At 48.9% G+C, this 12,071-nt stretch overlaps 1 protein-coding gene across 1 annotated transcript in view; it reads left to right on the top strand.

The window, feature by feature from the left end:
- Window positions 1-11,661, top strand: part of GLIS1 (GLIS family zinc finger 1) — a 163,593-nt gene extending 151,932 nt beyond the window's left edge. The window contains 3 exon segments of the mRNA XM_083157349.1: window positions 5,035-5,207; window positions 7,225-7,335; window positions 11,184-11,661. Of these exon segments, the coding sequence (XP_083013475.1) occupies window positions 5,035-5,207; window positions 7,225-7,335; window positions 11,184-11,329 (430 nt within the window). The 3' untranslated portion in view covers window positions 11,330-11,661.
- Window positions 11,662-12,071: the final 410 nt, after the last annotated feature.

Raw genomic sequence — 12,071 nt, forward strand, 5'->3', positions numbered from 1 at the left:
GGCGGGAGCAGTATTATCTCAAAGGGATCCAGAGTCACTGAATTTACATCCCTGTGCCTATATGTCCCGGAAATTCTCACAGGCAGAGGCCAACTATGATGTTGGTAATAGAGAATTGCTTGCCATTAAATGGGCCTTTGATGAGTGGCGTCACTGGCTGGAAGGGGCGGTGCACCAGATTCTTGTCCTCACGGATCACAAGAACCTGCAATATATTGAGACTGCGAAAAGGCTTAATGCTCGACAAGCTCGGTGGGCGTTATTTTTCATGCGCTTTAACTTTGTCATCTCTTATAGACCAGGCTCAAAAAACATCCGAGCTGACGCCCTGTCTCGGTGTTTTCTTCCTCGACATGACAACAAGACCAGTAAGAGTTCTATTGTGCCAACATCTTGTATTTTTGTCGGAGCCCAGCAGACTCTGGAGGCCCTCATACGTCAGGCTCAAAGTCAGGCACCAGCCCAGACCCCCATCAACAAATTATATGTTCCCCCGTCTCTTAGACGTAGGGTTCTTACGGAGTCCCATGATTCCAAACTGGCCGGTCATCCGGGAGTCTTTAAAACCTGGAAACTTCTCTCTCGTACTGTCTGGTGGCCTGGCATGTCACGGGATACCAGGGAATTTGTTTTGTCGTGTCAAGACCGTGCCCGGCATAAGGTCCCAAGGTCTCGGCCCATGGGGGAACTTATGCCTTTGTCCATCCCTGTCAGACCCTGGTCGCATTTGGCGATGGATTTTATTGTCGGGTTACCGGTGTCCGCCCACTGCCAAGTAGTTTGGGTCGTCATAGACAGATTTTCTAAGATGGCGCACTTTGTGGCCTTGAGAAAATTACCATCGGCCAAGGAGTTGGTAACTCTGTTCCTGCAGCATATTTTCAGACTGCACGGGTTACCTTCAGATATTGTTTCTGATCGCGGTCCACAATTTGTAGCACAGTTTTGGAGACTCTTCTGCGCTGCATTAAAAGTTAAGACCAGCCTAACCTCAGCCTTTCACCCTCAGGCCAATGGACAAACAGAGTGATTAAACCAGTCGCTCAAACAATACTTGAGATGCTTTGTGTCCAAATGGCAAAATGATTAGGCAAGTTTCCTACCGCTTGCTGAATTTGCATATAATAATGCACATCATTCAGCTTCCAGGACCTCCCCGTTCTTCGCTGTATACGGGTTCCATCCCCGAGCAAACTCCTTGGGTCCCGAAGCTTCCAGTTCCATCTCCCCTTCGGCTTCTCGACTTAGAGTCATTTGGAGGAGTGTTCACGTCGCTCTAAAGGAGGCTGCATTTAGGGAGAAGGTGTTTACAGACAAGGCCAGACGTCCCTGTCCCTTCAAAGTTGGGGATTGGGTCTGGCTGTCGACCCGCAACATCAAACTTCACCAACCGTCTGCAAGGTTGGGACCGCGGTTCATTGGTCCTTTTCGGATCATCAAGAAGATAAACCCAGTCGCGTTTCGCTTGTCCTTACCCAAATCCCTCAGGATTGCCAATACCTTTCACGCCTCCCTGCTTAAACCAGTATTCTTCTCTCAAAAGTTTCCTCGCAGGAGGGACGCGGGATCTTCCTCAGTAATGGTACGGGGACAACGGGAGTTCCCGGTAGAGAAGATTCTTGACTCCAAGTTCATGAGAGGTTCTTTGCAGTTTTTGGTACACTGGAGAGGGTTTGGTCCAGAGGAGAGGTCATGGGTTCCTGACAAAGATCTTCATGCGCCCAATCTCAAAAGGATTTTCTTTCGAGAATTTCCGGATAAACCCGGTGGTAAAGGGTTGTTAACCCTTCCTCAAGGGGGGGGTACTGTTGCACGCCGCCGTCCGGTGCTCTCAGTGCCCGGACGGCCGGCGAGTGGGGAGCGCAGCAGCAGTGCTGCCGATGCGGTCCAGCCGCGTTCCAAGCCTCCTCCTGAGGCAGAGTGTCGGGGCGTTGCTAGGCAACGTCCCCGACTTCCGCCCGGCCACAACTCTCGCGCGCACCTGACGTCACTCAGGCAGCGCGCAATGTGAATAAGAAGCCGGCGTCTGCTGGGCACAGACGCCGGTTATAGCGCTTCTCCTGCGTGTTCCCGGTCCTGAGCGCTTCCCACAGCCTCTCTTCCCTGGTCCTGCTCCTTGGTGGTGCCTGCCTGTCCTGCTTGTGGGACCCATTTCTGGACTGCTCCAAGGGTCTCCCTTTTGGTCTTGCTGAGTGCCTCCCTGGGTCACGTAAGTGCTCCCGTGGAGCCTGGTATATTTTCCTTGTGGAGCTGCCAAGCTCCTTATTCATTGCCTTAGCAGTTACTCCCGTCCAGTTCCCCTTGCGGGACGCTGGAACAGCCCCGCCGTGGGCCCAGCGTGTGTTTATGTTCCTATACTGCTTACAGCTTCTCTATCTGTCCCCTCTTCCATTTAGTCATTAGGTGCTAGGCAGGGCATCCGTTATTCCTTCCCCTGTGTTTGCTTTGGGGATTCGCTTCCTTGTACTCTTTTGTTTTATGGTGATTCCCCGTTTCACATCCCAGGTGTTTGCGACGAGGTCACACTCCCGTCTTTGGCCAGGTGCCGGCAGACAGGGGTTTGTTTCCAGCCAGGTCCTGTAGACAGTTATCCTTTTGAGTTACCCCTGGCGATCCCTTATCCTTTGTCCACACATAGACCTAGCTGCATCGGGGTTGGAGCGGGCCTAACTCGCTCCTTCGGACGCGGCGGCCACAGGTGAAGCCTAGTTCCCGCAGGGATTTGTCATCTGCCCAGGGTTCTCAACAGAGTCAGCGTAGGTTTTGCTGTGGCCGTCCTGACCGGCGGTCCCGGCTATGGGCTCACGCCTGACTTCCCTTCCCCCATCTCCCGTTACCTATACTCCAGGCCTTACGGAAAACGTAACACTCTTTTCATTCTTAGAAGTTTTAGTCAGTTTATGGTCCCTTGGTGTTCACAGTATTTTATTAATCTATATCCTATGAATTGACTAGTATAAGGCAAGAGAAGGCTTTAAAGGGTAAAATTGTGTATCGCAGTCTGTGCCAGAATAAGCAGCAGTCTCCCCCTCCACTTTAGTGTGTTTCATTTAAATATTTTGGTGACATTATCATGTAATTTAGTTGCAAGTGCTGAGGCAGGAAGTGACCACATCAGGCCGCTGTTTACTCTGGGGGTGGGAGGCTACTGCTTACAGGGCTGAAGAGAGCTCAGTTTGTCACATTTTAATGATTGAAGACCATGACGCAGAATATTTTCAGTGATCTCCAGAGCTGATTAATGTCTTAGGAGCGAGCGCAGCTCAGGAAACCTGCAGCTTGTCGCACTAGTCACCGCGTCCATCTAAATCTCTCTGCACATGTTACATCTGCCTCACCTGCACTGCAACAAGGTTTTGTCTTGAGTAAAAAAAGCAGCTTTGCGATCAGGTTTGAATAACCCCCTATGTGCCTGTGCCAACATGTTAGGAATCCTCAATTAACAGACTCCAACCAAAAGGTTGTGTATGGCCGAGTTGGTTTTTATGCATGCAGATCCAGGTATATGACACAAACTCTGAAGCCCAGCGAAGCATTGTCATTACCCAGCTCAAGCAAAATAAGCATCATCTGATGATATAACTATATGGCTGAAAGGCAGAGGAGTAATCACTGAGAGGGACATATACTGTATATGACATAAAGTAAAGGTGTAAAACAGGTGTAGAACCCTTCATTCCCTTTTACTTTGCATTCAATATATCTGCATATATATCAGCATTCGGCTGTTAACGACATTGGTCACACAACCGTTGGCGCACTCACAATACATCTTCCGTTTGATTGAATGGATGATATACTGTATTAGCCAGTGTGCACCCATCCTAATACAGACACGTGGTGTTGTCCATAGCAACGAATATCCTTTCTTTATTGCATTTTTATTGCAGAAAATTATAGATATTAATGGTTCCCTATAAGCAACACCACCACTTGTCTCTTCCCCCAAGTTGAGCAATGTACAATAAATAATAGTATAGGGTAGTGCACAAAAATAAGATACACAATATAATAATTCCAAAAACAGTATACACATGGGGCCGATTCAGACTCATTCATACGGGTCGTAATTCGGCCTTCTTCCTAATGTGCAAACCCCAGGAGCAAACGGCTACATCGAGGTTCACATTGAGATGTGGTTAACATCCCGGCAGTCAGGATGCCGGCGATCAGTATACCGACACCGGCATCCCGACTGCCCTGACCAGACTGGTGCCGGAACTCCAAATACATCAGGATCCCGACGCTGGAATACTGACCACCGTAATCCCAACTGGTAAGTATGATAGTATAGTGGCAATAGCAGGAGGACGTACGAGTAGGGGATGGGGAGGGGGGTTAGGCACATACAAGGGGTGAATGAAAGTTATGCTGCTAGGAGTTGGGGGGGTTAGGTTTACGTGGCGGGTAGCGGGGTTACGGTTAGGCTGCTAGGTGGGGGGGGGAGTTTGTTTAGGTGGCAGGTTGCTTGAGTTAAGGTTAGGCTGCTGGATAGGAGAGCAAAGCCCCATACACACGGGGGGAGATATATTGCTCAGTGTCCCCTTTTCATCAGCGACCAGAGATGGTCGCTGATGAAAAGGAACCTCATCCGGCGGTGCCGTAGAGGTAAGCAGCTGGTTAGAATGGGGCAGAAAATGGGAGAGCGCACCTGGCGATTTATCACAGCGGCACACTCCCATTACTGGCAATATGGTCAGCCCCTATCGCCCCCGTGTGTACACAGCTTTAGGGTCAGCCTTCGGGGGAGGGGCGGATAGGGTTTGGCTGCTAGAAGAGAGGGTAAGAGTACCTTACATTCTCCTGTCAGCATAACCACTAAATAAACAGAATGGATCTTGGTAAGCGGTTGGCAAGCACAGACAATATAGTAGCACCCACAGTCGCTATGTTATGATGGGTACTATGTATGGAATGTAAGCACAGTTTCCTGGTCAGATATCTGTAGTGTGTTACTATTTGTGTGCTGCCATTGTGTTCCTAGCTATGAGCACTGAGAGACTGACCATCTTTCCCTGTGTATATTCCTTACAGAAATTCCCCCCATGTACTCGCTCACCTTGCCCACTCTATGAAGTCTACAGCCTCCTCGTCATTGCTGCACAGAGGACCCTCTCCCAGTTCCCACCACAAATCCCCCCACGGAGAACATTGCTTAGCAAGGAAAAGCTACACATATCAGGGTCTCACAGCTCCACACATGCAAGGTACGGTATGAGCTTGTATCCATCTGTAACATGACATGAAGCACTGGAGCTTCTCAGGTGTAATTGGCTGAGACCCAGGGGTAAATGTACTAAGCTGCATCTCTCTGAGGGCGGGATGTATTAATATACATCGCCGCCCTTCGCCTGCCAGCCTCTGCGATGCTACCGCATATGTACTAACATATGCGGCTACCATCGGGTTGACCCCCGCGATACCTGTAATGTGGTGTGCGGGGGTCTCCGTCACATCCCGGCGGCTGTCAGTGTCCCCCTGCGTCTCCTCCTCCCCCCTGCAGCCGGATGTCCTCCCGGCTGTGACACCTGCTGGGGGAGGAGGAGATCGATGGAGGACGGGAGGGGGGGTCTCACAGACGGTGGGCGGCGATAGAAGCCCATAGGCTTGTATAGGGTATCTCCACCCAGAGGGTGGCGATACCCTGCCAGGCGGAGAAGGGGTGGACGGCTAATGGTACATAGGAAAATGCGGTAAAACCCCCGTTTTACCGCATTTTCCCTTTAGTACATCCCGCCCTGAGTGTTAAAGCCTGACATTGAAAAAATGGAATTGATATTAAAAGCAAAAGACTTTTTTTAACACGTTTCACTTTTAGTATTATCACAGTTTATACATACAGTGCCAGTGCAAAGTGTCATTGGACTTAGTCAACTCCCAGTAATGCACTTCACACTTGTGCAGTCAGTGTGTCTTGGCACCATTAATCATTGTAACATTGCCAGATAGGTGAAGCTACAGCACTACCCCACTCCCATGCACAAAACCTTTAGCTAAATATATATTTTTTTAAATACATGCCAACCACAGGGGGCCCCTAACTAGAGGTGGGCCCAGGAGTACTGACCTCTCCTCGCTGCGGTCGCCACGCTGCAGGCACGGTGGCTTGCTACGCTCGCCACCTATTCTATTCTCCCTCTATGGGGATCGTGGACCCCCACAAGGGAGAATAGCCGGTGGCTGTCGGGAACCCGTCTGTCGGTGTTTTAACAGTCGGGATCCTGACGTCGGGTAAATGACTGTTTTTAAATTGGCAATCATTTACACTGCAAAATCAAACTTGTTTTGCCGTGTAAATGATTGCCGCTTTAAAAAAAACCTGGAGATTTCTTACCAAATCTCTCACTTTCTGATTCTCTCACCCTATTATATTTCCCCCATAATCTTTTCTTAAGTTGCCCATACACGGTACAATTATTGTATACAATATCGCATCGCATTGCATAGGTTTTGCAATGCGATGAGATGAGACGATATCTAGTACAAAAAGTATGTGCTGCACATACTTTTTGTACTACTGTAGATCTCATCTCATTGCATTGCGATGCGATATTGTATACAATAATTGTACCATGTATGGGCACCTTTACACAATATTTGAATTTATATGACAATGTGAGCAACGCTGGTATTTTTAGCGGGTATTTTGAACATCTCTCACAGAGATGTTGGCACTCAAAGGGTTAATATTAATTTTATTTACTAAAAAAAAAAAAGGTTACTAATCATTTTATTTACTTGATAGACAGCAGTCTCTGAAATGGGGTTGTCTGGGTGGTAATTGGGTGGTGACCATGCAATCACAAGGAGCAGTCCCATTTTGCGCAAGATAGCGATATTTTTACAATTCACTCGCAGACTTGCACAGGGCGGGTTTTCTGGGCGTCAGCTATCTACTCGCAGTCATCTGCAAATTTGTAGAAGATCAATCAGGACTGAATCAGGCCCATAAAACAGATGTCCTTTCGTGATCTATTGCACTTAGCACCTGATCTGCAGGCTGATTCCCATTGGGCAGGATAGGCCGTCTCAGTCACACAGATTGTCTGCTTCCATATTTACATAGGAAAACAAGTACAGTGCCATGGGTGCATGGAAAAGCTATCACAGCCCCCCAAATATGTGCAGTGTCCCCCCTCCTGAGCTAATTATACTATTCTGTTCCACAAAATGAAATCTTGGGCAGATTACATATATGTATAATACGGTTTGTGTTATTTGCAGACTTTCAGGGCAGTTTTGTGCAATACCCGGAGTGCTATAGAGATGTGCAGTGTCTGAGCAGGGAGACGCTTCATCCAAACCGTTACCATGTTCCCAGCACGCAGGACGCAGGTACAGCAGCCTCTCACCTATTGCAGCCGCCCTTCGCACCTATTTTATGTTAATGCATACCTGCTGGCATCCCGGATTACAGAGGGGCACCACATTAGGCCGAGCATGGGTCATTGGTCGACCGCTGAAGGTCAACACCTGAATTAGGTTGACATGGATGGAAGGTTGACTGTCAAAAGGTCGACATGGGGTTTTCATGGACACAGCATCGGTGCACCGCGTCCCCCGCATGGCTCGATACGCTCCCTTGTATCGGGCACTATACTGCGACCTAGTGGACGGTAGGGCACGAAATACCGCCTGTCGGCACATGTCGGTTCAGACAAAAAGGTGAAAACCCCATGTCGGCTGGCTGTCGACCTAGCCATTGACGACCTAATGCTTGTGTCGACCTTCTATCCATGTCGACCTTAAGCATGACGACCTATTTCAGGTGTCGATGTAAGACATGTCGGCCTTCAGTAGTCGACCCAATGCATGTCGACCCTAAGTGTGTCGACCTAAGGCCTGTATACCATTAGAGCGGGGCCTCCAGTGCAGCCACACCACATACATTATGGGCAATAACATTGTCCTCAGAGCCAGATCCTCACCAGGGTACATATAGTACATTAATACACAATATGGGCCCACCAGGGGTTTCCCTGTACCCCTGTGGGCCAATCCATCCCTGCCTTCAGTGGACTTGTGGAGTCCATGTCTCTAGGGGTCAGAGCTGTTTGATATATATTAATATTAGGCCTGATTCAGAGATATATGTAATTATACTCGTATCTACCGATATGGCCCATTCCAGGAGGGACAAAATCATACTTGCCTACTTTCAAGAACAAGTCTGACATCTTTATGCCCCGCAAAATTTGATTCGGGGGCCACGGCCTCTCTAAATGACACATCATTTTAGCCCCGCCTCCTCTCCGCGGACCCGCAATTTCAGGTAATTAAACCAGCGGGCAAGGGGGGAGCGGGGGCAATTAGCAGAATGCGGGAGACTTGCCCACCTTCCCGGGGGGGCCGGGAGAAGGACACGATTTCTGGGAGGCTCCCGGCCATTCCGGGAGGGTAGGCAAGCCTGGACAAAATTCTCTGTTGCTGGACTTCTTTCTTAATTAATGATTGCTGAAAACATTCTGATGTAGGATCATATTCATACCATTGGGGGATATTGCCGACATAACACAGATGCATATATACCAGTGACGTGCGGTGAGGTTAGTGTTAGGTGAGGCAGGAGCTTTTATGGACAGTGACAGAGGGGTATGTGGGGAGAGTGACAGCGGGGGATGGGGAGAGTGACAGCGGGGGATGGGGAGAGTGACAGTAGAGGATGGGGGAGGGTGACAGTGGGGAAAGTGACAGCGGGAGATGGGGGAGTGACAGCGGGGATAGTGAGAGTCGGGGATGGGGGAGTGACAGTGGGGAGAGTGACAGCGGGGGCATAGGGCTGAATCACTTACTTTTTAAGCCTACCAGGGCTCCAGCGGCATTAGCAGCGGGATGAGGGAGTACAGCCGTGTGGCCCAGCGGAGGGGATGATACAGGCTGCAGGAGCAGGAGGAAGGATGAGAGCCAGGTCTCACAGCGGGGGTCCCGATATACAGCCGCTACAGTCAGAGGCGTAACTATAAGGATGTGGGCCCCATAGCAAAATATTGGAAGGCCCCCCCCCCCCCAATTGTAACTATAATGCCCATATTTGGGGGTGCAGAAGACAGAGAGTGTTGTAGAAAGACAGGGCTATGGAGAGAGGGTGTCAAGAGGGAGAGACAGTGCAGGTAGAGAGAGGGATGGAAAACTGAGAGGATAAAGAGGTGAGAGAGTTGCACGGGAGAAAAGAGAGAGGGCAGTATAGATGGTGCTATGTACATCCCACTTCACCCAACTCTCCTGGGTGCAGCTGCGTACCTCCTAAACAGCCAGCACCCCTCCTAGTAAAGGTGCTGCTGCGACGGCGTACCTCCTCCCCCCACCTCCGCAACCCCCTCCCAATAAAGGTGCTGCTGTGTGTGTACCTCCCAAAAGCCCCTCGTCCCCCCCCTCCCGTGCGCTGTGTACCTACCCAAACTGCCGGGTTTCCGCTCCACACCATCGGGTCCCCGCACCGCCGAGACCCCACACTAATGTGCCTGTCACTCTGCACATCGGCGGGTCTTCGCAGTGCTGTGCCTGTCTTCACTGCACGCCGCTGGGTCCCTGCACTGCTGCGTCTTTCTCCACTTGCGCACGCCGCACCAAAACACTGATTGTAATATCATCAGTGCCGGTAGCTGGACAGACAGGTCAGGCGCACTTCTATTTCGCGCCGAGGCTTGCTGACTGGTCACTCCTTCTCCAGCACGGACTTCACTGAGGGCACAGGACACGGCAAACTAGCACAGCAGCGCTATTTCAAAAAAATTCAAGCCACGTGTGACAGCGGATCAGTCTGTCAGTGTGTGACAGACTGATCCGCTGTCCAATGACATCTGTCTCAGTGACAGGGGAGTACTCTGAAGGCACGTCCCTGTCACTGAGGCAGAGGAGTAGGTGCCGTTTCCCCACACTTTTTCAATGGGCTTTTCAGCATCTGCTTGTGCCCGCAATTTAGCCCTGCCCCCCGCTGCTGACAGTTTTAAACTGTCAGCCTGAGGCACAGCTACCGCTGCTTCCGAGCGCTCTCACAGCCTCTCAAACCATAAATTATAAAAATTAAAACTACAAATAGGATATTTAGAACAGTATATGTTTGTAAATATCATCTTTGTATTTTTTTTATGATTTATGACAGGTGAGGCTCTGCCTCCCCTGCCTCCCCTGACTGCACGTCCCTGATATATACCATAGAAAGCTGTATAGTCTGCATGGAGTCTAGGACAGGAGCAAAACGGGAAAACATTCTGGTGTGTGAATGTGTGTGTGTCGGCATTCCCCGGTGCGTCCCATCTCACCGTCCAGCAGCAGAGGGGGTGCAACATTGGTTGCTGCAGTGTAGACTGAGTGGTACCAGGTGGGAGCCATCCTGTCCCCTATTAGCAGGGCTCCCAGAACAGATCCATAAACTACAGTATGCAGCGACTGTGAGTGTGTGCCTCAAAGCTCCATTGTAAGACCAGCAGTCGCACTGTGATCACCGCTGTGTATTACATGCAGGTGTCCCTCCATCGCCTCTGGGAGTTACGCCCCTTGTTTGACATTAGTAAATGGTCGACATGGAAAAGGTCACAATTCTTTTGGTTCAGAGTACTTTCTCATGCTTTACCATCCATGAGGATTCCGAATGGGAATGGTAAAGTGTGGCAATCACAGCAGCCACGGGTGAGGCACCTGGCCTAAAGGATGGTGAGCCCAAGACCTTTCGTCAATTTCAAATTACTGACTGTTGAAATTTGGTGTCGACCTATTGACTGTCTAGACAGACATTGTCTGTGAGCTACAGTATATCACACCCCAAAGTCACAATAATGGTGGCAACAGGCAGACCCAGGGTGAGGTGTTTCCCCACTCTCTGCAGACTTACGCACCGCCTCCCGGTGTTGTCAGCTGTCAATCACCAGGAGGTCGAGGAGGAGATCGGCGTCCCCACTCTCTGCAGACTTAAGCTCCACCTCCCGGGGTTGTCAGGTGTCAATCATCAGGGGGGCAGGGAGGAGAGCGGTGGAAAACAGTCCCTGCCAGTCACACAGGTAAGGAATTGCCTTGTAAGCTGCTTCTCCCTTCATATATGAAACTTTAGTGTGCGACTTTAAGCCAATGTTATTGTATTCCCAATATGAGATTTTGTTACTGATAATGGGAAGCACTGTCCATTTAGCACTTTATGCATTTGTGTTTTCCCCATCTTCATTATAACCACGTTATTGTTTCCTTAGGGTACGAGTTACACAATAACTGTGCAGACGTCCAACGCGGATCTGTAGATGTCAGAACAAACTGCGCTCAAGAAGGAGATTTCTTCCCAAATGCAGCCTTTGATCACTGCCTGCCCCAAATTCCTTCCATTTACACAGACACTTAGAACCTGAACCATTAATTGGATCACATAGTCTATAATCAAATTTAATTTAATTAACAGTTTCCTATAGATATAATTTTTTTATCCATACGTTACAATATTAAAAATATATCTGTGGCTTTCAGTTCCTATGGGGGCACAGTTGGTATATATACCATTATATAATCTATGTATCTTAATGTAGTTATTGTTCTATTCCGTGGAAAAAGTCCACTAAGCGACTCACTTTCTCATTTCCCCAGCACAGATCTCTTGTATATATGATTTATCACCAATTTTACTATGTTTTAGACTTTATTTTATGTGAGAATATTAAAACTGGACATATTGTAAATGACTTCGTTTTCACACTCTAGTTTTTAAGATGAAAATTTTAAATACTGTATTTATTGCTCAGTTTTGTCTTCTTGTTTTATGGTGTTTCATCATCGTTTCAGTATTACACACATTGCTGCAAGGTCCAGAGACAGAGCAGGAATCTATAACCTTATTCTCAAATGATAGATTCACCCGACATACTGTATGGGCCAGTTCTGGTGCGTGCGTCCCGTAAGTCTTGATTGGTCTGTGTGTAATTGTATGCACAGGCATGTAGCGCCATCTACTGGCATTCCTCAAAATATGTCAAACTAAGTTTATGTGTGTGCGTAGAGAGATAGACATTTTACATGCAGATAAGTACAGAAATGTATCTGCCATCAAATGCTATGTTGCTAATGAGGTTACCAAAAGGTTAAAACAATGG

This window comes from Crinia signifera, chromosome 8 (genome assembly GCF_055691185.1).
Source record: "Crinia signifera chromosome 8, ASM5569118v1, whole genome shotgun sequence".
NCBI lineage: Eukaryota > Metazoa > Chordata > Amphibia > Anura > Myobatrachidae > Crinia > Crinia signifera.